General features: G+C 43.2%; 1 protein-coding gene across 1 annotated transcript in view; it reads left to right on the forward strand.

Moving 5' to 3' along the window:
• The first annotated feature begins 295 nt into the window (after positions 1–295).
• strn (striatin, calmodulin binding protein) overlaps positions 296–26,638 on the forward strand; it is a 284,127-nt gene continuing 257,784 nt past the window's right edge. Inside the window, exon 1 of the mRNA XM_084321683.1 lies at positions 296–630. Coding sequence (XP_084177809.1) covers positions 415–630 — 216 coding nt within the window. The 5' untranslated portion in view covers positions 296–414. The remainder of the gene's footprint in view (positions 631–26,638) is intronic.

Below are 26,638 nucleotides of genomic sequence, written 5' to 3' on the forward strand. Positions count from 1 at the left end.
AGTTACCAAGATTTATCATACAATTCAATGAGTTAAAATTGCTTTCAAAATAAACAATAACATCTTTAAGATGTAAAATAGAGTGACCAGTATTTCTAAATCTATATTTCGGATGTGAGTTATTGTTCCAGTGTTGAGCTTGAGCTTGAGGCCCTCAGAGCTTTGTAACGACGTACTGGCGTAGAGGCAGCTCTGCGTAGGAGTAGTGGTAGTGGGCGTGCTCGTGCTCACTGACGTCACGCGGTGACAGCTAGCTGTCAGAAAGTGAGCTCGCGCCTTGCTCGTTCCTCGGAGTCTCGAGCGGAGAGACGGAGCGCCGTCGACACAGTGTTGTTTTCTTTGCTCTTCCGTTCATCGCTTGCAACCTCAGAATCAGCGACCCAGCGAGTCGGAACGTCTCCACCGAGCCCGGCCATGGACGAACAGGCAGGGCCCGGCGTGTTTTTCAACAATAACAACAATTCAATTTTAGCCGGCGGTGGTGGGAAAGGTCCCCTGCCCGACGGCGACGCTGGGGAGGCGGCCAGGGCGCAGTACAGCATCCCGGGGATCTTGCACTTCCTGCAGCACGAGTGGGCCCGCTTCGAAGTGGAGAGGGCGCAGTGGGACGTGGAGCGTGCCGAGTTACAGGTACAAGTCGCCGTTTTTATCACTCGTTTGTGGCAATACCGGTGCCGGGCTCCGTTTATGCTCCGAACCACGTCATGCTGTTTTAGAATTAGATTTTACTACGCTAGCTGGCTAAAAGCTGTTAGCATTAGCTCACGGTGCTAACGGGGAAGCAGCGCCCCCTGCCGGCCGCGCCGGGATGACATTCGTTCTTGTAAAAGCCGATGGAACTTGCCAGCGAGATTCCTGTCGTGTCGAGCAAGAGCATGGTGTGTTTATGCAGCGAGGAGAGTGCTGGGATTGTATAGTGTAATCAAGCGACGTAATAAATAATCAGAACATTTTTAATTTGTCGAGAGAGTCCACACCACACACACACACCACACTCACCCACTGAGTGAGAGCTACACGTCAAGTTTATTTTTCATCAGTTGAGTGGGGGAGAAATGACCTGACCTCATCAACAGAGAACATGCAGCCCATCCAGTTTGTGGCTGGCCTCTCTGTTGCAATATGACTATAGCAGGAGCAGAACCCTGTCGTAGTGTCTCCAGTATGTATGTCATGCATTGTTTACCTAGTCAGGTCTCACATGTCACTGCAGAACAGAACATCTCTAGCTCTACAGCGTTGGATTTTCCTAGCTCTGTTGGAACTTTGCCCCAAAATTGAACTGTAAGTTTAGTTGAGTGTTTTGGGATTTGGACAGGCACTAAATCTACAATATATTAAATTGTATCTGTCCAAAATGCAAAAACGCTAATCTACAGTTCCAGTTTTTGGGCTTGTTCAGTCTCAAAACCTGTTGTACAACAATGTTTCAAACAGAGCTGGTGATATTGACAAACAAAGGCATTCTTTTGACACTGTTCTAGCTATGCAAAGTAGTGACTATTCTCTTCTAATATGGAGGCGGTGTGGTTTGCTGTGAACTGTGGATGAGACTCTTCCATCTGGAAAAGAGGTAGTGACTTTGTTAATGTTTAGTTTGTTAAGCTAGCAGCCCAGTAGCAGGAGTTGTTTTCCCACAAATACCTTAAATCTGAAATCCTCTTTTGTGATTTCAGAATCTTGTCTTGTGATCTTGTCTGTCAGGTTTTCCAATTTCTTCCTCTGTAACTCCTCTAGTGTCGTCGTCAGGTCAGACCACACGGTGCTTCTTAACGTCTGCATCTGCAGATGAATGTGGTCCGGTAGTTAGAGTGGGTCGTCTGGTAATCAGAAGGTTCCTGGTTTGATTCCGGCTCCTCGTTCAGCAAGACACTTAACACCTGAGCAGGTTGACACCTTGAATGGTGCCGTCGGTGTGTGAATGTGAGGCATCATTATTGTAAAGCCTTTTGGATAAAAGCATTATATAAACGCAGTCCACATCCCTATTTAATCAGTACGGCTGAGATTGTCATGTTTATTAGGTCATGAATCCCCTTTGTGCCGATAAATATTTAAACATTTTCCAACCTGACCTTTATTTAATGCTGGCCGTGCTTTTTTTCAGCAGTGCCCTGTTACACACCTTACATCTGGGAGCTGCCCAGTGTACAACCATAATTCCCAATACAACCAGGCTTCCCAGGGCAGCTTCTATTGTTGGCCACTGAGCAGCTCCAATAGAGCAGAGGGTTGAAGCCAGGAAGGGCTTGTTCAAGACCACATCAGTACATTTACATTTAGTCATTTAGCTGAATGCTTTTATCCAAAGTGACTTACAGGTTCTGTACGACAAGTCAACAGGAAGGGTACAACTCTTATCAGCTGAGTAACTATGTTTATCAAACAGTGTTGAAACTTGGGTGCTGCAGTGTTGAGTGCATAGTAGTAGAGACATATTAGTATAGTAGGTAGTAATATAGACAAGGAAGATTACTATTATTTATTATTTTCTTTCATTTCAGATATTGATTGAAGAAGTGTGTTTTTAGTCGACGGTGAGAGATTGGTCGTGTTTCGGCTGTCCTGACTGTGGTGGGAAGTTCATTCCACCATTGTGGAGCAAGCACATCAGTAGTAGATATTAGGGAAGAAGAGAGTGCGACTTTGACATCCAGTCTGGGGGTAAAGGCCTGAACCATTTAAAATGGATAATGCAGTGGGAAAACACGCCATTACCTAGAGTTGATAATCATTCGGAGATGGCATATTGGACGTAGGATTGCACTACATAGCAGATACATTTATTCCTACATACTGTATACTACTGAAAGAGTTTGAAATGATATGAATAGTAGATGGTTTGAAATGTTTAATTAGTGGCAGTTAAATATTCCATCTCGTCTTCAGATGGAAATGCAAAAGAAGAATTTAATTCAGAAGTGCTTAGATTGTTAAAAAATGCTCTAAAAAGACAGTGTTTAAGTGCTTTAGCTTGATTACAATGCGATTACAATGTGCCTTAATGGGAAAATACAATGCAAGTAAACAAATTAAATTGTAAAATTTCCGTACATTAAAAATAATGTATCGATTAAATGCACCGATTAATTGATCAAATAATCGTCAGACAAATCGATTCATTAAATTGTCATTAGTAGTAGCTCTAGTAGATTCTAAACCTAAGACTAGACCTTCAAAAAATCATATTGTAAGTCAGGCTATATCACAATATCTCATATCTGCTCAAATAACCTAAATATGATATTTTGTCCAACATGCAGCCCCACCGGGGATATGAGGGTTGCCAGAGGACAGTGATGCATGTGTCAGAGGACAGGACTCAACCAGAGGACAGTGATGCATGTGTCAGAGGACAGGACTCAACCAGAGGACAGTGATGCATGTGTCAGAGGACAGGACTCAACCAGAGGACAGTGATGCATGTGTCAGAGGACAGGACTCAACCAGAGGACAGTGATGCATGTTTCAGAGGACAGGACTCAACCAGAGGACAGTGATGCATGTGTCAGAGGACAGGACTCAACCAGAGGACAGTGATGCATGTTTCAGAGGACAGGGCTCAACCAGAGGACAGTGATGCATGTGTCAGAGGACAGGACTCAACCAGAGGACAGTGATGCATGTTTCAGAGGACAGGACTCAACCAGAGGACAGTGATGCATGTTTCAGAGGACAGGACTCAACCAGAGGACAGTGATGCATGTGTCAGAGGACAGGACTCAACCAGAGGACAGTGATGCATGTGTCAGAGGACAGGACTCAACCAGAGGACAGTGATGCATGTGTCAGAGGACAGGACTCAACCAGAGGACAGTGATACATGTTTCAGAGGACAGGACTCAACCAGAGGACAGTGATGCATGTTTCAGAGGACAGGACTCAACCAGAGGACAGTGATGCATGTGTCAGAGGACAGGACTCAACCAGAGGACAGTGATACATGTTTCAGAGGACAGGACTCAACCAGAGGACAGTGATGCATGTTTCAGAGGACGGGACTCAACCAGAGGACAGTGATGCATGTGTCAGAGGACAGGACTCAACCAGAGGACAGTGATGCATGTGTCAGAGGACAGGACTCAACCAGAGGACAGTGTCTGGGGGTTGACAGTGGGAGGACAGGACAGAACAGGACTCTACTGAGTGTCTGGGGGTTGACAGTGGGAGGACAGGACAGAACAGGACTCTACTGAGTGTCTGGGGGTTGACAGTGGGAGGACAGGACAGAACAGGACTCTACTGAGTGTCTGGGGGTTGACAGTGGGACACTCCCATCTGCTGTACACACACTGACCTCCTTTCTTACACTGACAAAAGGGGGGGGGGAGGAAGTGCGACTGAATAAGATGTGTCACTCACTGCAGACTATTGTCTTGACGGATGATGTAAACGTTCATGAGTGTAGTAGGACAGCGAGTCAACCAGAGTATCCACGCCGTCGGCGGATTTATCTCCTAAGAGTCGAATTTACCCAGAACCAAAGGGATATAGGCTGTACTATATAAATTCAGGTTGAGGGCCATACAATGATTTTTTAATGGGCTGTATGGGTTCAAAAGAGTCACGGAACGTAATGCAGCCGGCATATTACAGACCCTGTAACTTGAAACAAAGACAAACACTGGAGTTACAAGGTTTTGTTTTTCAGACGACAGTAGTGCTCTGCAGCTTAGAAGTGAGGTTTCCTGTCTGCTGTCGTGACGTGAGCTTGTCAGCCCAGCAGCAGTCAGTCACTGGTAAAGCAATAGGCTCAGGGACCGAAACTAAAGCCTGCCGCCCGCCAGGGGCGATCAGTTTTTACCTTTGGCGCTTGACACTTAGAGGGCTGCCCGCCTTGTGGCGTGTAATCAATCAAGTTCATAACGATACTCTTATTTTGAAAATCTGTGCGGGTCTCATTTCCGCCCCAAGCGCATCTCCAGTCATAATATCGATGGCTCCGTCAGTTAGCAACAATTAGGTTCGTATGATACTCTTATTTTGAAGAAAACCGTGGCAACGAGTCATATCCGCCCAGCCCTGCAGCGGGATACTATTGGCTAAGGGCTTCTGCTCGCAGTGCTCATGTCAACACAGGCAGTCTGCTCTAGTCTAGACCGGACCTCCATGAGCTACCGTTACTGTTTAAACAATGACCCAGTCAACTATTCACTTTTAGTTTAATACATGACGAGGCATTGTCTAACGGTATCTAGCTGGCTAGCTGCTGATATCAACAAATGCTCCAGCAATAGTCGACTCGAGTGCATAATACCTCCGTTCCCTCATTAGCTAGCTCACGTTAGCTAGCTCACGTTAGATCTATCTGTCCCAGTAAACTAAATTGTCTTAACGTTATCTACCGGGCTAGCAGTAGCTACAGATAGCTCCTGATATCAATGTCTTATAACATTGATTGAATGCGTATTCTAGCTGAGGGCATGTTGAATGTGATTTGACAAAAGAACCGTAACGTTATACCAATAGGGTCCAGCTGCATCGCTGGAGAATCCTTGCATGCTGAACGTAGGGTCTAGCTGAATATAGGGTCTAGCTGCAGGGCCGGAGAATCCTTGCTGGAGCTGGAGGCTACTCAAGTATACACACAGACAGTGGAGCTGTTTGCAGATAGCGAGCATTTTGACTTATTGCGTGGTGGCGATGTCTCGCAGATAATACAACTACAAGTATGATTATATAATATATATTTTATTTAAAACTTTTTTTATATAAAATATATATATATATTTTTTTTAATCAAAAATAATTTGGCAGGTAAGAAATATGCTTGGCGGGTAGATTCTTCCCATCTACCCGCCACTGGCCGGTGAGTCAAAAAGTTAATTTCGCTCCCTGTGTGGATCATTGGAGTAGGGTATATCTGCAGTGCTGCAGCCCCATACTCATTGATTAATGATACTACCGGTAATACAAATCTATACAATCACCTGTTGTTGAATAAATACCATTACTTTCTAGTTATTACTAAAAAACAGTATATATAAAACAGTAGCTGTATAATTTTTTTTTATTTTTTTAATGTATGCACTGGTATCGGATCAGTATCGGTATCGGCCGATACCCAAAGCTTAGGTATTGGAATCGGATCGGAAAGGAAAAAATGGTATCGGAACATCTCTAATTGAGACCAAGGTCTCTTTTTCAAGGGTGATCTGGCCAAGAAGGCAAGCACCAATTATGACCACATATACATAACAAAGCACAATACACATACAGTAGACTACCATTAGTACCATACAACCGAAATTAAACATTTAAAATAAAATTCACCTGAATAAAATACAAGCACAATATAACGGTAACAATCAACCTGTAGAAAGTAATAAGTAATGCTTATTGTGAACTGGCTCATAGCAGAAAGTAATGCTTATTGTGAACTGGCTCATAGCAGAAAGTAATGCTTATTGTGAACTGGCTCATAGCAGAAAGTAATGCTTATTGTGAACTGGCTCAAAGCAGAAAGTAATGCTTATTGTGAACTGGCTCATAGCAGAAAGTAATGCTTATTGTGATTGTGAACTGGCTCATAGCAGAAAGTAATGCTTATTTATTGTGAACTGGCTCATAGCAGAAAGTAATGCTTATTGTGAACTGGCTCATAGCAGAAAGTAATGCTTATTGTGAACTGGCTCATAGCAGAAAGTAATGCTTATTGTGAACTGGCTCATAGCAGAAAGTAATGCTTATTGTGAACTGGCTCAAAGCAGAAACTAATGCTTATTGTGAACTGGCTCATAGCAGAAAGTAATGCTTATTGTGAACTGGCTCATAGCAGAAAGTATGCTTATTGTGAACTGGCTCATAGCGGAAAGTAATGCTTATTGTGAACTGGCTCATAGCAGAAAGTAATGCTTATTGTGAACTGGCTCAAAGCAGAAACTAATGCTTATTGTGAACTGGCTCATAGCAGAAAGTAATGCTTATTGTGAACTGGCTCATAGCCGAAAGTAATGCTTATTGTGAACTGGCTCATAGCAGAAAGTAATGCTTATTGTGAACGGGCTCATAGCAGAAAGTAATGCTTATTGTGAACTGGCTCATAGCAGAAAGTAATGCTTATTGTGAACTGGCTCATAGCAGAAAGTAATGCTTATTGTGAATAGGGATGGGTACCGAATTCGGTACTTTTGAGGTACCGAACCGAAACACGTCGGTACTACCGAGTATCGAATCAAGTGAGTTCACAAGTGCTTATTGTGAACTGGCTCATAGCAGAAAGTAATGCTTATTGTGATTGTGAACTGGCTCATAGCAGAAAGTAATGCTTATTTATTGTGAACTGGCTCATAGCAGAAAGTAATGCTTATTGTGAACTGGCTCATAGCAGAAAGTAACGGTGGAGTGCTACTGACCGAGGTAGAAAAGGCAGAAAGTCATTATAAATGGACCGTGATGAATAGACATTATGAATAATGAACAGTGGGGCTACAAGCCTTAATGGAGGAGAACATGCAGCTTCCATGTTCTTTCTGCAACATTGTTTTTTCTCATCATGGCCACAAACTACTGTTCTCTTTGATGTCTATCATCTACGCCTGGCAGCAGCCCGGACGAGGTCACATGTTTGAGTTAGCGAACTACTGCTTCGGTAATGTTTTTAACCCTGGTCTCCACCAAGCATATTCTGGTCCAGACGTTGCTGCAGATACCGGGTCAGACACAGAGTACTGATCAGATACCGGGTCAGACACAGACTACTGATCAGATCCCGGGTCAGACACAGAGTACTGATCAGATCCCGGGTCAGACACAGAGTACTGATCAGATCCCGGGTCAGACACAGAGTACTGATCAGATACCGGGTCAGACACAGAGTACTGATCAGATCCCGGGTCAGACACAGAGTACTGATCAGATACCGGGTCAGACACAGAGTACTGATCAGATCAGTTTATTTATGTAGTACTGTACATGCGTAGGATGAGTAACCTATATATGCCATTACTGCTTTTTATCTATTGACTCATTATAGCTACTTTATTATCTTGAAATATAACACCCGCCTGTTACTATGACATTGTTTATCATTACATAGTTACAATGTATCCATGTGCACTAGTTAGATTACACGTTGCGCATGTTCTGACTTTGAACATCTTCCATTTCCACATACAAGTAACAATACGATGCATCGATCATGAATATGCAAATCGATGAAATTTCATGGTTGATGACACCGACGTGGTCGACGAATCGTTGTAGCCCTAATGTAGGCTAATCAATTTTCTCCTATAGAGAGATCTATTATGTCTGTTCTTTCATCCCAGGTTGTTCTCTGGATTCTTCTGATGTTGAGGAGATAGAAGACATTAGAAGACATTATGAGGAGGAGGACTGTATATAGAAGACATTATGAGGAAGACTGTAGATATAAGACATTATGAGGACTGTAGATACAAGACATTATGAGGAGGACTGTAGATATAAGACATTATGAGGACTGTAGATACAAGACATTATGAGGAGGACTGTAGATATAAGACATTATGAGGAGGACTGTAGATATAAGACATTATGAGGAGGACTGTAGATACAAGACATTATGAGGACTGTAGATATAAGACATTATGAGGAGGACTGTAGATATAAGACATTATGAGGACTGTAGATAGAAGACATTATGAGGACTGTAGATATAAGACATTATGAGGAGGACTGTAGATATAAGACATTATGAGGACTGTAGATAGAAGACATTATGAGGACTGTAGTGTAGATGGAAGACATTATGAGGAAGACTGTAGATATAAGACATTATGAGGACTGTAGATATAAGATGTTATGAGGAGGACTGTAGATATAAGACATTATGAGGAGGACTGTAGATAGAAGACATTATGAGGACTGTAGATAGAAGACATTATGAGGACTGTAGATATAAGACATTATGCAGGGCTTGACATTAAGGCTTGTCCTCTTGTCCGGGACAAGTAAAAACAATGGTCGGACAATCATAATACAATTTAACTTGTCCGACTGGACAAGTAAAAAAAAAAAATATATATATATATATATATATATATTCCCCAAACGAATAGTAACGTTATTCCATCTGATCATAAAGTGCCTGTTCTCACAGTGTCACACTGGAAACTCAATCTCTGTACGTCGTCAATATTACTTCCCGGACAAACGGTGAGCGTCTTCTGAGTGCTTGCTTAGTAGTTGACAGTGGCACGAGACCCGTGAAAATATCAGAATGTTTAATAAAAGTTCCCGCGATACTGGCCATTCTCTTAGTCAAGGGAGCACTCTCAAATATGCTGCGATATTTTTATTTTTTTTTGCGTTTTTTTATCGCTTTATTTCTACTGGGCAGTCCAGTAGAGAGAGACAGAGGAGGAATGGGAGACAGAGTGGGAGGAAGACATTCTGCAAATAACGACGGCCGTGTTGCGGCTGAGCGCGCTATGTGGTTCGCCACTGGGGCGCCCCATGCTGCGATATTTGAAGAGGATAACGTTAAAAACAACAGAAGAAGATGGAGAACAGACACAGACTTCGGACAAGTAAGTTTAGCTTTCGGACAACAAAAAGTTAATGTCAAGCCCTGTCATGAGGAAGACTATAGAAGACATTACGAGGAGGACTGTAGATAGAAGACATTATGAGGACTCTGTGTTTCCCACAGGATTTTTAGAGACTATGGGGGGTGAACCTCCGACCCTCTAGGGGTGTCCGGGGGTATGCCCCCCCGGAACTTTAGTTCTTTGGTACATTTAAAAGTTAAATGCATCAATCTGGTGCACTTTGAGAGCAAAATAAAGAGGCTAGATCTATGATGAACTTTGTGCTCAAAACACAAAATCGACTAGAGCTTCCCAATCCTCTCCTCGAAGCACCCCAGCCGTTCAATGTATTTGTTAAATTCCACCACCAGCACACCTGATTCAACTTAACTAGCCCTTTATTAGTTGAATCAGGTGTGCTGGTGGTGGAATTTAACAAATACATGGAATGGCTGGGGTGTCTCGAGGAGAGGTTTGAGAACCACTGGACTACTAGAGCATACATTTGAGCCATCAAAGAAATGAAGCAAAAGCGGTTACCTGTGTTGAACTGGTTTTATTTTTTAGAAAATAAAAAAATATAGTGGATTACTATTACGACTATGAGGACTGTGGCTGTAGATATAAGACATTATGAAGACTGTAGATAGAAGACATTATGAGGACTGTAGATGGAAGATATTATGAGGACTGTAGATGGGAGACATTATGAGGACTGTAGATAGAAGACATTATGAGGAAGACTGTGGCTGTTCCTGCACCGTACTGTACATAGAAGTCAGACAGTTGAAGCAATATCTCACCTCAGTGCGTATTCTTTTTTTAGACACACACCTCAACCTCCGCAGTTTAAAGTCATATTTCACTTTGGTAAAACATTTTCTTGTTTCTTCTTCTGGCTCCTCGAGCTGTCGGATCTAACATTAGCTGTCGAGATTCGCTGTCACCACTGGAATTCTGCTTTTGTTTTGTTTTTACCCTGCTCTCAATATTGACCATTTCTAACAGCCACATAAATATGACTTTGGGCACAGAATTAACTAACATTTAACTAGTGGGTGAGCCTGGGTTATCATCAGAGCCCAACCGATACTGGATCTTGGGGGCCGGTTACGGTATCACTATTTTGGAGTAAAGATAATTCCGATATTGATGTAGCGGTCAATATTCAAGGCACATTTTTAGCAAGTATCCCTCACATTTGGTTATCAAAAACTGTATGATTTTAACCTAAATATGTATGGGATTACAGGGCTCGAAATTGCGACCAAAATTGTATCCGTGACCTCAAAATATAATTGGGAGCATTCGTGCAAGTGCAAATAATTGTTCTGGTGCAACCTCCCCCCCTCCCCGAACGTCCCTTTCTCTGTAAATTCTTTTGTCACTCAGTATGTGCCTTGTGAGTTGACAGTGACCATTCTAACCAATCAAACGTGAGCTTGACGTTCTTAAATGCTCTCTCTCCTCTCTCTCTCTCTCTCTCTCTCTCTCTCTCTCTCTCTCTCTCTCTCTCTCTCTCTCTCTCTCTCTCTCTCTCTCTCTCTCTCTCTCTCTCCCCCCCCCCTCATGAGAATTGTTGTTGTTTTAACCAAATAAAAAAAAGCAGCAGCACTATTGCATAACTGAGTCATGTTTGCTATGTATTTCTTTCTTTAGGGGAGTTTGTTTCACAGTTTTAGCATGATGTTTTATAGATGGCTAGGTTAAACAGGGTTTTGTTTTTAAGAGGGGTTTGATTTAGATTAGATAATTTAGTTATTTTTAAATGTCTGATCTAAAGATAAACAAATGGTTTTAAAAGTGTTATATTTATCTTCTCTTATAGTACCAGAGAGAAGCTGAGGAGAAGCAACCAGCAACAAAAGCAAAATGTGTTAAAAAAAAATATATATATATATATATTATATATTTTTTGGTATCTAAAATATCGATACCTTTCAAGGTATCGTATCGAAGTCGAAATTCCAGTATCGTGACAACACTAGTGTGCAGTAACTAATTGTACTTGTAGGGCTGTCAAGGAATATTCTATATTGAAATTAATAATCGACTTGTAAAAATAAAACTATTATAATAATAATAAATTATATTAGAATGTGAAAAAATCAGCCCCCCGGTGGGCTGTTGTTAGTGGTTAACATACCGTTGTATTCGTTCGGTACACAGCCATTCGGTACACACTGAAACGGTTCGGTACGGATTAGCTGCTAACTGTAACTAAGCTAACCTGCTAATGCTAACTACTGTAATCTATCCCTGGGAACGCTCGGAGGCATCCAAGAGTCTCTCCTGAACCTATTTCATTCAAAAGGAAGATATTGATGGACAGTAGCTATAGTATATAGCTCAGCAGTTGTAACTAGAGCTGCCGCGGTATTGATGTTTTCCTTACCGCACAAATTTGCGAAATATTTCCTACCGCTGCGGTTATTACCGCACACACACACACTAAAAAATAAAAGTTTGAATGCATTTTTTTTTGTAGTCTACTCTTTATAGCATATAGCCTGCCTCTAGTCTAAATGTCTATCTTTAGAGGATGACTTTGCAGCATGAATATTGTTTGGGATTCGGCAAGCACGCATTCGTTATTAAAAGTGAAACACGAATTCGAAGTCTCCCCTCTGGTCGTGCGCCGTTCACTCTGCAGGTAGGGGTGGTAGCGGCGCGCCCGCCGGTTACCCCCCCGACCCTTTCTTCTTCTTCTTCTTATTATAACGTTACTACTTATGATTACAAAGGCATTCGCTTTGTGGCATTAACGTTATATAGTTACACGTTCAATAACATCAGCGTATTTACCGGACCATAGCAAGGCAAGCGTTACTCAAGTCATATCTCAGTTCCTTTCTTTGCTCAGAGCGTGCCGAGTTGTACCCATTCTGCGGTCTGTTAATAAAGTTTTCAATCAGACAAGTGTATAGAACGAAGGGCTTTTATTATAACATTTCGTTGCAGTAAAATCATTATGCCTCGTTCCCCCTGAGGAGCGACGGTAATCCACACCGGTCTCCGGCGGGAGCTAACGTATTAGCCGTGTTGTGAGCTCTGATCAATGGCTGACATTCAGGAAGTAAAAACCTAATACGCGCTTGCCGATTGGTGGTAACACACTGCAGGACGCTCCAACGTGTGACGCGTCTCTCTTCTGACCAATCAGTGGTCTGCAGTGTTTCATGTGACTTTTCTGGTACCCAATAGGGTCGCTTGGAACCTCGACAGAGAAGTAGGGTATATCTGCAGAGCCGCAAGCCCAACGAGAGCAGGGTACTTTATTATTATTATAAAAAACGGTGATGCGGTATTCAGCCCAACTCTGCGGTGGGCGTGATGTAACAGTGATACCGCGGTAATACCGATACCGCGGCAGCTCTAGCTGTAACAGAATTATTTTATTATTTTTGATTATTTACATTTCAATGGCGTTTAAATTATAATGAATTAAATAATTGTATAAAGAATTTTCCATGTTCTGTCATCGAATATATTCCATTACCTTTCCTATCTGTATCGAAGTCAAAATGTTGGTATCGTAAGATTCGTAACAACACTACAACATACAAAAGCAGCTTGACAACCGATATCCTTTGCGTCTAGTAATTTTAGTAGCTCTCATATCGCACGCACCTCCAAAAAATGAGGCGGCGTTGCTCTAATATACGACTCTAAGCACAACTTTACATCCGACGCAAACTAAGTTTTCCTCGTTTGAGGTGCTCCCTCTCCCCCTAACAGAAAGTGTGATGGTCTGATTCCTACCTCCTTTGTAATGGATGTCCTTTACCGCCCCCAGGCCCTTGCACCCTCTTCCTAGATGAGTTTTCCACTTTCATCTCTGAGCTTGTTACGCGCTCAGATAACATTAATTGTTGGTGATTTTAACATTCATTCCAACAAAACTCTAGATCCCCTAAATAAGGCGTTTACCGACATCATTGACTCTGTCGGTCTCATTCAAATCGTTCACCAACCCACTCACCGTGGTGGGAACACCCTTGACTTATTCCTAGCCTGCGGTCTCACTGTGTCAGATTTGACCGTTTCTCCCTATGTTCCTGCTCTCTCAGACCACTACCTCATCAAATTTCAAATTGATTTGACGGTTTCTCGCCCACACAGTGTAGAATCCTACATGAGCCATCGTATTAACGCCTCCACTGTCCCAATTCTAGTTAATTGCCAGACAGACAGACACCCTCTCTGCCTTCCTCTCTTACTCTGGCCCCCTTGATCTCTTTACAGATAAATGTAAACGCCGCCCTTCGTAGCACGCTCGACATTGTCGCCTAAAATTAAACGTGCTCCGCAAAAACAAACCTGGTTTACGGAGGAAACTCGCTCCTTTAAAAAAGTCATGTCGCAAACTTGAACATAAATGGCGTTCGACCAAACTCTAAGTATTCCGCCTTGCCTGGAATGATAGTTTACGTAATTACAAAAAGGCACTCTCGCTTGCCAAAAACCTCATATTTTTCCAGGCTCATTAACGAAAACAAAAACAACTCAAAGTTTCAGTTTGACACAGTTGCAAAACTTTGCCTTACAAATAAATTTGATTTAGTAGGCATGGGCCAATGTGTGATTTTGGTGGTATGTGCTATTGCACAGATGTTTGTCCCCGAGTATGCACACGCACAGTATAATATGCATGTAATAAATAGTTTGTTAATTAACTCTGTTACTTGAAAATGTTTCACTGTCCTCCTACATTTCTTTGTGTGCTTCTAAATTTTTTTCATTTAGGAGCACATGTGCTCCTTGGGAAAAAAGTTAGAGTAGAGCCCTGCTAATATGACCTGGCTGGTATCTCGCGATGCCTCAAAGTCTCTAGTATCAAATGTTACCACCATCTTTGTGCTTGTTGAAAAATGTGCCCATAAAATCCTGCTTATCAACCGGTAACATTTGTCTATCGGTACCTGCAGATATCGATATATTATAAGCCAATAAATATGGTCTGATATACCTGCATTTTTCTCAAAAAGAGTGAATGTTCTACCAATGTTTTAAGGTTTAGGCCTGTGTGACTGTGTTGGACAAAGGCCAAGCCCAGGGCCTGTGAGGAATGCAGTTCAGCCAGCCTTCCCGGTAGACCATGTTGAGAGCCACTCCTCTCTGTTCAGCCAGCCTGCCTTCCCGGTAGACCATGTTGAGAGCCACTCCTCTCTGTTCAGCCAGCCTGCCTGCCCGGTAGACCATGTTGAGAGCCACTCCTCTCTGTTCAGCCAGCCTGCCTGCCTGGTAGACCATGTTGAGAGCCACTCCTCTCTGTTCAGCCAGCCTGCCTGGTAGACCATGTTGAGAGCCACTCCTCTCTGTTCAGCCTGCCTGCCTGCCTGGTAGACCATGTTGAGAGCCACTCCTCTCTGTTCAGCCAGCCTGCCTGCCTGGTAGACCATGTTGAGAGCCACTCCTCTCTGTTCAGCCAGCCTGCCTGCCTGGTAGACCATGTTGAGAGCCACTCCTCTCTGTTCAGCCAGCCTGCCTGCCTGGTAGACCATGTTGAGAGCCACTCCTCTCTGTTCAGCCAGCCTGCCTGGTAGACCATGTTGAGAGCCACTCCTCTCTGTTCAGCCTGCCTGCCTGGTAGACCATGTTGAGAGTAGGGATGCACGATAATTATCGGGCCGATAATTATCGGGCCGATATCAGCAATTATGACGTCATCCCGATAAACCCGATAACGTTATTAATAGCTCCGATAATATAATATATTTTTTGGTAAAAGAAAATGCTGTGTGGGTGAATTGGAATGAAGTGCGTTTGTTTTGACTGTAGGCTCATCCCGTTTTGCCAGTACTGTGGTACGACTGACAGCGTGTGGTTTAAGAACAGGGCGTTTTACACAAATCGAGCGCTCCCTTTCTTGGCTGTGACGTAGGCACGTAAGTTTCTGAATCAGCGCTGACATTAAAAACAAAGATGGCCGCGTCGGTACTCGGAATTTCAGAGGAAAAAGATTGCTTGCTATTTGTAATAAATGCAATGGAGAAGTTCCACAAGGAGGGAAAAGGGCACCAACTTGTAATACATCCAGCCTGACGGGTCACCTGCGGCATCACCACCGCTACGATGGTGTGTTATTGTGTTAACTTAGAAGCCTACGACGACGCGAGGAGCTAAGCAAAGCTAGCCCCTTCCATGGCTGTGACGCAACCCTCGGTTGAACGCAGTCACTTATTGCTCCATAGTAGCCAGGTTAATTTGCACCACCAAGGACTGCTTAAAAGCTAGCGGCTTGAGCCCTTGGGTCATTTCTGTCAAACTTCTTTAATTTAGCAAACGACTCGTCAATAGCTGGCTTTGGATTCACAGCAGCTTCTAGCTTCTAGCTTCTAGGTTCTAGCTTCTAGCTTGTTGCAGGTGACTTGTTGTGGTGGTGATGTGTCCACTCAAAGCCTTTTTTTCAAGGCTCCGCTTTGAAAAAAGAAGAACAAAAAGCTTTGAGCGTCTTAGGTTGGATGTATTATAAGTTGTTGACGGATTGTGAATTTTCATTTGGAAAAATAAATATGGTCACTTTATCAGTCAATACTGTTGTCTTGGCTTTTGTTTCTGTTGTCTGGTTAGGTCACATTTAAGTTGGTGTTAAGTTATTGTCCTGGGAAGTCTTTTTATGTATTATTATTGTATTATGATATGTTTTGTTTCATGTTGGAAAAAAAATTTGATAAAAAAAATAATATATACATTAAGAAAAAAGATTATAATACAATAAATATCGGATATCGGTTATCGGCCTGAGGAGCATAAAGTTATCTATCGGTATCGGTGTCAAAAAATCAATATCGTGCATCCCTAGTTGAGAGCCACTCCTCTCTGTTCAGCCAGCCTGCATGGTAGACCATGTTGAGAGCCACTCCTCTCTGTTCAGCCAGCCTGCCTGGTAGACCATGTTGAGAGCCACTCCTCTCTGTTCAGCCAGCCTGCCTGGTAGACCATGTTGAGAGCCACTCCTCTCTGTTCAGCCAGCCAGCCTGGTAGCCATGTTGAGAGCCACTCCTCTCTGTTCAGCCAGCCTGCCTGGTAGCCATGTTGAGAGCCACTCCTCTCTGTTCAGCCTGGCCATGGGTTGAGCTTTATCATCACCCGGCCAAAGCAGAAAATGGATTAAGAGTTTCAGTTCACACCATAAAAGACGTGCATGCCAGGGGAGCTTCCGTAGCTCACCGCGTATCTCGGCGCTATTTCGGCGTCGGGGACAACCGTGCTCGTCACGGATATGGGGTACACGAGTTCGATTCCCGGACCCGCCGTATTTTCTCAGAGTGTCTTCCCCTACTCTACATCCTATTCAACCTGTTTCTGTCGGTCATGCTTGACCAGAAAAAGCGATAAACGCTAAAAAATGAAGTTTAAAAAAAAAAAAAAAAGACGTGCATGCCAGGTAGTGGTACATACTCCTGCCACTACAGACCCTCATCTGCACTTCTGATCACATTGCCTACTTGCTCAGATGTGTATATTCAGTAGGGCTGACCTTCAAAGCTTTTTTTGGGCAATCGAAGCTTCGGGGCCGAGCTGCGATTTTAATTCGAAGCTTAAAAAAAAATAAAAAATTATATATATATTTGTATCTTATGTTGTGGGACTTGTACAGCACTTTGGTAAACTTTGTTGTTTTTAAATGTGCTCTATAAATAAAGTGGATTGGATTAATTAATTAAGTAGCCCCTTTCGTGACTGTGACGCAGCCAACAAGGTTTCACTCGGCTGCCCTGCCTGGGTGCAGTGGGGCTGCTCTCACAGCCAACGACATGACATTACATAATTATGTTGCAACCTTCGTCTATCAAGCAAACAATTATATAAATATTTATATGTAGTTGATAGAGACAAAGGCAGAATTAGACTTAATTAAGCACGTTTTATTAAGACATATTTTTATATGGGTCGGGACACTTTAAAAAAGCAGCACAATAAACACAAATCTGTCCGACATAGTCTTAAATAACAAACGGCATTGCTTCGCTTCTTCGTCGACATGTCTGCTGCACATGTCCTTGTTGTTTTCAACACAGATAATCTCCACGTGCTTGTTGTAGAGAGGTGGAGTCGAGGCGCCACTTACTTTCGTTTAATTGGAATGGAGGCGGGAAGGCGCCGCTTACTTTCGTTTCATTGGAATGGAGGCGCAAGTTTTTGGAGGCAAAAAAAAAAAAAAAAAAAATTATAAAAAAAATATATTTTTTTTTTGTTTTTTTTTGTTTGAACTTCGATTTTTTTTTAACGTTCGAAGCTTGTGCCATCGAACGAAGCTTCGAAGTATTTAAGACAGCCCTAATATTCAGAGTTAATTATATTGTTTACACTGGCTGTTTTTACTTTTCTACTGTACTATATTTTGTATTGCCTGTATTTATGTCTTTCTACTATTACCTTACCCATACGACCTGTACCTAATATGGTTTTGTCAATATTCCAATGTACAGTTTTGCTTGTACCGTTAATGTACAGTGTCCCCGGGGTGGTGGACTATGGATGTCCCGCACCTCCTAAATAGATCAGGATGGGTTAAATGTGGATGTCTAATTCCTGGTATAGGCAAAAGATGTATGGCAAAAGAAGAAATTGTAATGTGAGGTGTAGGAATGCTTTAGAATAGCATCTGTATGACCGCTGGTGTCGATGCCCCGAACAGCACCGTGCTGAGCTGCTGTTCTGCTGCTGAGCTGCTGTTCTTCTGCTGCTGAGCTGCTGTTCTTCTGCTGCTGAGCTGCTGTTCTGCTGCTGAGCTGCTGTTCTTCTGCTGCTGAGCTGCTTTTCTTCTGCTGCTGAGCTGCTGTTCTGCTGCTGAGCTGCTGTTCTTCTGCTGCTGAGCTGCTGTTCTTCTGCTGCTGAGCTGCTGTTCTGCTGCTGAGCTGCTGTTCTTCTGCTGCTGAGCTGCTGCTGAGCTGCTGTTCTTCTGCTGCTGAGCTGCTGTTCTTCTGCTGCTGAGCTGCTGTTCTGCTGCTGAGCTGCTGTTCTGCTGCTGAGCTGCTGTTCTTCTGCTGTTCTGCTGCTGCTGAGCTGCTGTTCTTCTGCTGAGCTGAGCTGCTGTTCTTCTGCTGCTGAGCTGCTGAGCTGCTGTTCTGCTGCTGTTCTGCTGCTGAGCTGCTGTTCTTCTGCTGCTGAGCTGCTGTTCTTCTGCTGCAGAGCTGCAGTTTGCTTCACCACTGGCCATGAAAGACCCAAGGCTCTATTCCGGTATCTACCGTACAATATATGATAACTTTGAACAAACGGAAGCAATGACTCCTTATTATGGCTTCTTATGTCTTATGTAGTCTGTCCCCCATGGTGGGTAGGGATGGGTATCGTTAGGGTTTTATCGATACTACTACTCTTATTGATACTGCTTAACGGTTCGGTACTTTATCGATACTCTTATCGGTTGAATGAATGAATGAATGAATGAATGAATGAATGAATGCATGAATGAATGAAAACTTTATTAACAGATTGCAGAATGGGTACAGTACAGCTCAATACATACAATTGTTAAGGGGATGCAGACCAGAGAAAGACTTTCGTCTTGTTTACATCAGGGTCCCCCATTTTGGGTAGGAGGGGTGGGTGGGGGACACTGTACAACTGTACAAACAACACTGTACATTGGATTATTGACAAGACCATACTTGGTAATTTACTGTACATTGGAGGGGGTTGTGTTCGGACATTTACAGGGGCCAGTTTCGAGTTGCAGTCTCCCTTAGGTGTTTTTTGAGTGTTTTTGAAAGTGGGTAGTGATTCACATTCCTTTACAGCTTTGGGTAGGGCGTTCCACATTGATGTGGCATAATTGCGAAACGTGTTTAGTCCCTTGTTTGAGCCGAATCTGGGTTTAACATGATTTGTGGAGCTCCCTCTGGTGTTGTGATCGTGGTATTCACTGACCTTTGGGAAGTATTTAGTCATGTACATGGGTACCTTGGTCGTGTAGTGTATCTTGTAGACCAGGCCCATTGCAAGTTGCTGTACTCTGTCGTCTACTCTAAGCCATCCTAGGTTGTCAAAGTGGGCAGGGGTGAGGTGGGTTCTAGGAGTAAGGTCAAGCAGTAGTCTGACCAGTTTGTTTTGAGATGTTTGTAATTTTGTTTTTAGCGCCTTTGAGGTGCTTTGGTACCATGAGGTGCAAGCATAGTCGTAGTACCCTTGAATGAGTGCTCCTGCTAGAGTCTTCAGGGTATTCTTGTTTACCAGTGAGGAGATCCGGTACAAGAAACGAGTTCGTTGGTTGACTTTTTTTATTACATTGGATGCCATTTTGTCACAGGAAAGATTTGCCTCTAGGATGGAACCCAGGTAGGTAATATCTTCTTTCCTTGTGACAATATTGTCACCCACTGTAACTGAGAAGCCGTCGGTCTTGCTGAGTTTGTTATTTGAACCGAAGAGAATGGACTCTGTTTTGCCCATGTGTAATGATAGTTTGTTATCAGCGAGCCATATGCAGATTTTGCTTAGTTCTGAGCTGAGGGTTTTTTCAACCTGTAACTTGTTCTTGTCAGAGACCAGCAGGGCTGAGTCGTCCGCAAACAGGAACAAGTTGCAGTCACAAGCTGACGACATGTCATTTGCATAAATTAGGAACAGTAGCGGACCTAGTATGCTTCCTTGTGGAACACCACAGTTTACTGTGAGGGGGGGGATAGGGTACCGTTTACCTCCACCATCTGCTCTCTCCCCTCCAGGTAGGATTGCATCCAGCTCACTGATAGACTATCAAAACCAATTGCTTTTAGTTTGTCAATCAGAATGGTGTGATTGACAGTGTCGAAGGCCTTTTGTAGGTCCAGCATGACCATGCCGCAGTATTTGCCCGCGTCCACCTCTTGTTTGATGTGGTCGTTTAAATAGAGAAGGTATGTGTCAGTGGAGTGGGATGTTCTGAAGCCAGATTGGAATTCGTAGATTAGATTTTTTTCCGCAAGGTATTTTTCGACCTGTTCGTATACAATTTTTTCCATGACTTTCGAGATGGAGGTAAGGATAGAAACAGGGCGGTAGTTGCCTGGGTCTAATTTACTGCCTTTTTTGTGCAGAGGGGTCACTCTCGCAATTTTGAAGTCCTTGGGGACGTGTCCCTGTTTTATAGAGAGGTTTATTATGTGTGTGATGACTGGGGTGATGGCGGCTGCTGAGTCTCTGAGGAATTTGGAGGGGATGTTGTCATGGCCAGTGGCCTTGTTAGGTTGGAGGGCGCTCAGTTTTTTGAGTACCTCATCTGTTGTTACCATTTCCAGTTTGAAGTCGTCTTTGTGGACCCCCTTTTTGATTTAGCAAAAAAAATATTAAGAACAGAATCGACATTGCTTTATTATTCTTTTATATAACTATATTACTGCACATGGCTACTTTTTTTTATCAATTAATACAAGCAGTCAGATAAATTAACTATTTTGTGACTTTCTATTTTATTTAGTAGTAGTGGTCCTGAGTTAAGCTGGTCCACCCATCCGATGTAAAGGCTAACTTTGGCACATATTTTAATTTTTTTTTATCCACTTTTTCTCCAATTTTTCTATATTTTCTCCCATCCCAATTTCGTATCATCCAATTCAACCCTCCCCTGTCACGAACGCTGTTTATTGCCTCCCACAAGCCGGCTGCAATGTGGACTAAGTCATACATAGCACAAGTCCCCTCCGGTACTTGAGGTAACAGCAGTCGCATCTTTTCACCTGCGCAGCTCGATCTCTCAGTGGCGAGGAGTAACGCGTGGGAGGCTCACGCTGCCCCCGACACTTCCTGATTCTACTGCGCAGGCGCACCAACCGACCTGTAGGAGTCGCTGTCCACAACGCCCGATCCCCACCCATCAGTTTCCCACCCCCTAATACGGCCAATGTGTATTAGTACGGACGACCAGCTAAACTGAAAGCAAATGTGGAGCGCTGGGCTCGAACAGGCAAGCCCAGCGTCTCCAGATTTCATGGCGAGCGCCTTGCCCACTACGCCACGTAGCCGCCCCTCTTTGGCACATCTTTAAGCTCTGTGATAACATTGGCCTTTTCAACATTATACCAGGCAGGAATCAGTGTGTTACTGAGGACATTCCTGCATGGAGGGGTATATTTGCAGTTGAGAGCATTGGTCATCTCCCTACAGTAAAGATTAGAAATGATTGAATTATTGTAAATTTGTGTGGAGTGGTGGGAATAGCTGCTTCAATAATAACTTATAACAACAACAACAGACAAGTTAGACAACTATGTATACAAAAAAAAACGATATACACTGAATGATTAGTTGTTGTTACCTAAAGTCCTTGGACTCCACTGTAGAGAACGGGTGCAGGCCTTTGACAACAAACTTTGTCACAGCCCTGTGACACTCGTTCACCCTATCCTGTCATCCTTCCTCTAGCTGCTAGGGAGAAAGGACTTTGGGTGGTGGAGGTAGAGGGAGGATGTGTGGTGGTGCCGGGCTCACTGGGCTGGGACATGGTGGCTGACGCCTCAGCTTGACGATCTATAAAACGTTTTTAGATTGTAGTATTTGTAGCTAAACAATTATTTTGTTTATTAGCCTATTTGTAATAATTCGTTATTAGCCTAGGCAATTCCGTATCTTGGCTTACCGGCTGCAGTGGACGTGGATGCAGATGGAACACTGCGCGCAAGGCAGTCGAATACAGCGCATTTCTGCACACTAATATCATGTTTTGCCAACAAATGTTTTGATAAATTGCTCGTATTGCCACCCTTACTGGCAAATGTTTTGTTGCACTTGTGGCAACGTGCGTTGTCGGCATTGACTCCATACTTTCGAACACTTCGCTCTATCCGCCATCACGACTCATGAGTGCATGCAGAGGCAGAGCTGTCTGTGTCATCACGGAGACAGCAGTTAAGAAGTACCCGTATGTGTAGGACTATCGCGACTCACGAGGAGTGTGTGTAATAATGACTCGCTGTGGCTAGCTTCTCGTGCAGAGACGGAGAGAGGAGAGATCGTTCGCAACTTTTAAATAATAATAATAATTTCTCTAGAGTATCGATAGCAGTACCGATGACGGCGGAGCTTATAAATACTCCGGTCTTTTCTAATATAGTACTGGTTCCCGTTTAGAACCGGGGTCCGGGGGTCATCCCTAATGGTGGGTGTCTATCACTCCGACCTGCGACCACAACAAATAACCAAATACATTTTTTCCCCCAACCTTTATTTAGGGTACTTTCACACCAGAGCTGTTTGGTCCAGACTATCGGACCAGAGTTTGTTTCCTCGGATAGTCCGCTTTTTTTGGGGTGGTGTGAATGCTCAGTCGAACTCTGGTGCGGATCAAACACGCAAACTCTGGTCCGCCTGAAAACGTAGGTCTCGGTTCGCTTCATCGGACCAAACGCAAGACCAAATATAGGAAGTGACCTGATAAACTGTGCATCTTGGGTAGAAGGAAACAAAACAAACACTGCGGCATGCATTCACTGCAAAACAGGCACACGGTAAACATGTCTCATGGACAGACGTGGGCGAATGACGAGGTGAAAGCCCTGATAGAAATATGGGCAGAAGACCAAATTAAACAGCTACTTGTGGGCACTCATAAAAACAACGCGGTGTACAAGTTGTTTAGCGAGAGGATGGTGGTAATGGGCTTCAATAGAACTGTTGTGAAGGGCCAGATTAAACTGAGAATCTACCTTTATTGTTTGATATACTTTGTATATTATTTATATATATACACGGAATATCCCTTTACCTGCGTTCAAACCAGAGTAATATTCGCTCTCCTATTGGACAGCGCCCCCAGGCGCCAGCGCGCAAGCCCCCAACGGCAGGTTCAAAGTCAAGTTCAGGCATGTCAGAACATGCCCGGAGTCAGCGTATTGATACCAGACAAAGACTGCGGTTTGGGACTAGATATTCACTTAAGTATAAATACAGCGCAAGGTGCGTACAGCAGTAGTTCAGTTCAGCCTCGTTCAGTACTTTACCCACCTTCACCACGAGTCAACGTGCAGTGAAGTGAGCAACCTTGCGTCTAACAGAGCATTGAGAACCACGTGCGAATAGAATAGTAAAAGTGTCAGAGTTTAATGAAGTAACGTCGAGTTCGACCTAATCTAATGTGAAGTAAATAGTCGTTCATTTATTGTATATCGTGCGGCCACAGTTCGTTCGTGTGTAGCATTACCCAGCGGTTCGTCGTGTCTTTAGCTAGTGTACTTAGCCAGGGTGTGTGGCCTAAATACGTCGCCCACACCCGAGGAGTCCTAGGCGGAGAACCGTTGGACATGTACACAGGAGAATCGGAGTCGGCGATTGCAGAACCATTACTGGTTGGATTATATTGATTTGGAACGTGGTACCCGGAGAAAAGCATCGTTGATTTCCACTATCGTTTGGGATTCAACCTCGTGAGGATTACAACTCGGGCTGGCCTCTTGGACGGAGGCTGGCTAGCTGTCATCAATGCTATCTAGCATTTGGATTACAATTATTACTTTGCTGCTGATCAAGGGAGTTTACAAGGACCGACTCCTGTACCTGGAGTCTCTTTATTCCTCATTGAATCAGACGGAGTACCCGAACATTCCTCTACCCTCCAGGCCTTACACCCCCGGAGGGAACCCATTGTCTCCAGGCGGTACCAGTGTTGCCCTATATAGTTGCTACTATACGACAGGTGGTGTCAACTTAGACCCATCGTAGGATTCCTGCTATTCTTAGTGACTCATTGACTGACTTTACGTATATTCTTCGCCATACAAGCGCGACCCTAATTCTCATTCTGTAACCTAATGTTGCCTAATAATAATAAATTACCCTCAAATACTATTTCTTTGTCAATGCCGTGTTCTTGTGGGTGTTCACCATCTATATTTGATGTACTGTCTGGCCAGTAATTAAAGTACATAACTAGCAGTGGTTTAATCTATCACAATCTTTAATACAGTCAGGGTTTTGTAACCCCTCAGTTACAAGAACAATGGATCAATGCCACGTCAAAATAAAAAAACTGCGTCAGCAATATATTAATAAATAAGCAGAGAATTAAATTAGATGTCCATAACGTTTGTGTTTTTAATTAGCATAGCCTAAATAAATATGAATTCAAGAAGTTAAATACTGAATTAACGACACATATTTATTAACAGGCTGAAAGTTAAAATGAATAACAGGCTGAAAAAACAATTAGACTATTTAATATAGGCTAAACACAGTGTGTAAAATATAGGCTATGCGGTGCGTAAAAGGCAACTTTGGCTATAGCCTTCTAAAACTATTGAATAGGCTAAACTTCGTTTTTACTTCTTGAATTCACATTTCTTTAGTTTGCAATAATGCAACTGCAAGCCAAGGTTCCGAGACATATTACATTTAATTTCTTAGGCTATTTGAATACACCGTTATACTTGGCACAAGACCCACATCCAGCCCGAGTCTTTCGAAGATGAGACCCATCAGACGGCATCACCAGCTGAAAATTGTGACGCCTCCGCTGATCTGGAGTCTGTATTTCTGTGTGTCTGTGTGTCTAGTACAGTGTTTCTCTCTTCACTTCACGCCAGAGCTCTTTAGCCCTGCACCAGATCGAAACATTAACCCAGGCAAACTTGTAGTCCAGAGGGCTCGCAGTCACACACACATGCGCACACATGTTAGGGCTCGCAGTCACGCACACACATTTCCACTCTCTATTGTGTCCAATAGATTGCGCCCTTTTCGACCGTGTGACATTGTTCAGAAAGTTTGGTGCGCTTGACAAATTGCAATGTGAATGCAAACCGAACCAAATGAAGAATGCAACAATGTTGCAACTTCACCCCCCGAATCGCACGAGTCCACCAAAACTATATGTGAAAGTGCCCTTAAACTCGAAAGGCAACTGATGTTTCCCTCATTTACAGTCACGTCGAGTGTACATACAGTCAGAGTTAAGCAAAACATACAGTTGAGCAAAAAAAGGCATATCAAATTACACAGCATATAAAATCAAAACAATAAGACAAGTAAGGATAACAATCAATTAAAACATGTACAACTTGATTGACAAAGGTTGGAGATCAAGGTTTTAAACTGCAACAGAGGGGGAAATCTCAAGCTTTAAGGACTGTTGGAGTTCATTCCATGAGCTAGAGGGGCATCATAGCTAAATGCAGATTTACCCTGTTCCGAACTGAATCTATATCAACCCAGTAGTAATGGGACTCGTGGGAGAGCGGCTTGTTGGCTTAACGTCAGATAATTGAGGACCTACTGTACCAGTTAAGTGTGTTTATTTTTAATTAGCGGAGTACACCCAGCATGTGGCTGGCTGGGAATGAAGGACTTTGAATCTGCCTCTCGCTCCCGTGGCCTGATTGATGCGGTCGGGGTCCCGTTACCCTTGCGCTCTGCGCTGTAGTTGGGGTCCGGTTTGCCTCGTCAACCCTCTCGGCCATGGGGAAACCCCTCCTCGACGTGGGGGTGTCTCCTTGCCAGAACGACCCGTCGGCAGCCATAATTTGACACCGGTAGAAGGTCAAAGGTGACAGCTGGTGTAAGGTGACTTCACGTGGGAGCGGAGTACAACGTGGACCAGGTGGTTTTCACCTGGTGGTAGCAGATAGGGCTGAACCATAGGCTGTATCACTATTTATCCTTTATTATCCGTCTGTGTTATCCTAGATTGTTTCTGATGGTGATCATAGCAATTTGACTGTTCTATTAATTCCATTAATTAATATAAAAAAGCTAATAGATCTAAAAAAGTCTTTCTCACAAAATGATCGCCACTTCAATAAAGTTTCAGTTAGATCCTGTGTCACACATCCCATAATAATGTGGTGCAATATTATGAAACACATGTAACTTTCTTTCTTTACCTAAGCAGTAGGGCTGTCTTAAATACTTCGAAGCTTCGAAGCTTCGTTCGATGGGCATGGGATTCGAATATGAAAATAAAATTCGATTATTAAAAAAATAAAGAAATATGATTTAATTTTTTTTTTTTTTTTTTGCTAAATCAACTCTGCCTCTCTTTGTTAACTACAACAAGCAATGCTGTTTGTTATTTAAGATGAGGTCGCACTCGGCACTGACAGATTTGTGTTCATTGTGCTGCTTTTATAAAGCCTCAAATGATGGCTTACAATATTTCATGAAAGTGTTTCGTTTGTCTAAGATTTAAAAAGGTTTAAACTTTACAGCAC

The sequence above is a fragment of the Notolepis coatsorum genome (assembly GCF_963971535.1).
Source record: "Notolepis coatsorum genome assembly, chromosome: 9".
NCBI classification, from domain to species: domain Eukaryota; kingdom Metazoa; phylum Chordata; class Actinopteri; order Aulopiformes; family Paralepididae; genus Notolepis; species Notolepis coatsorum.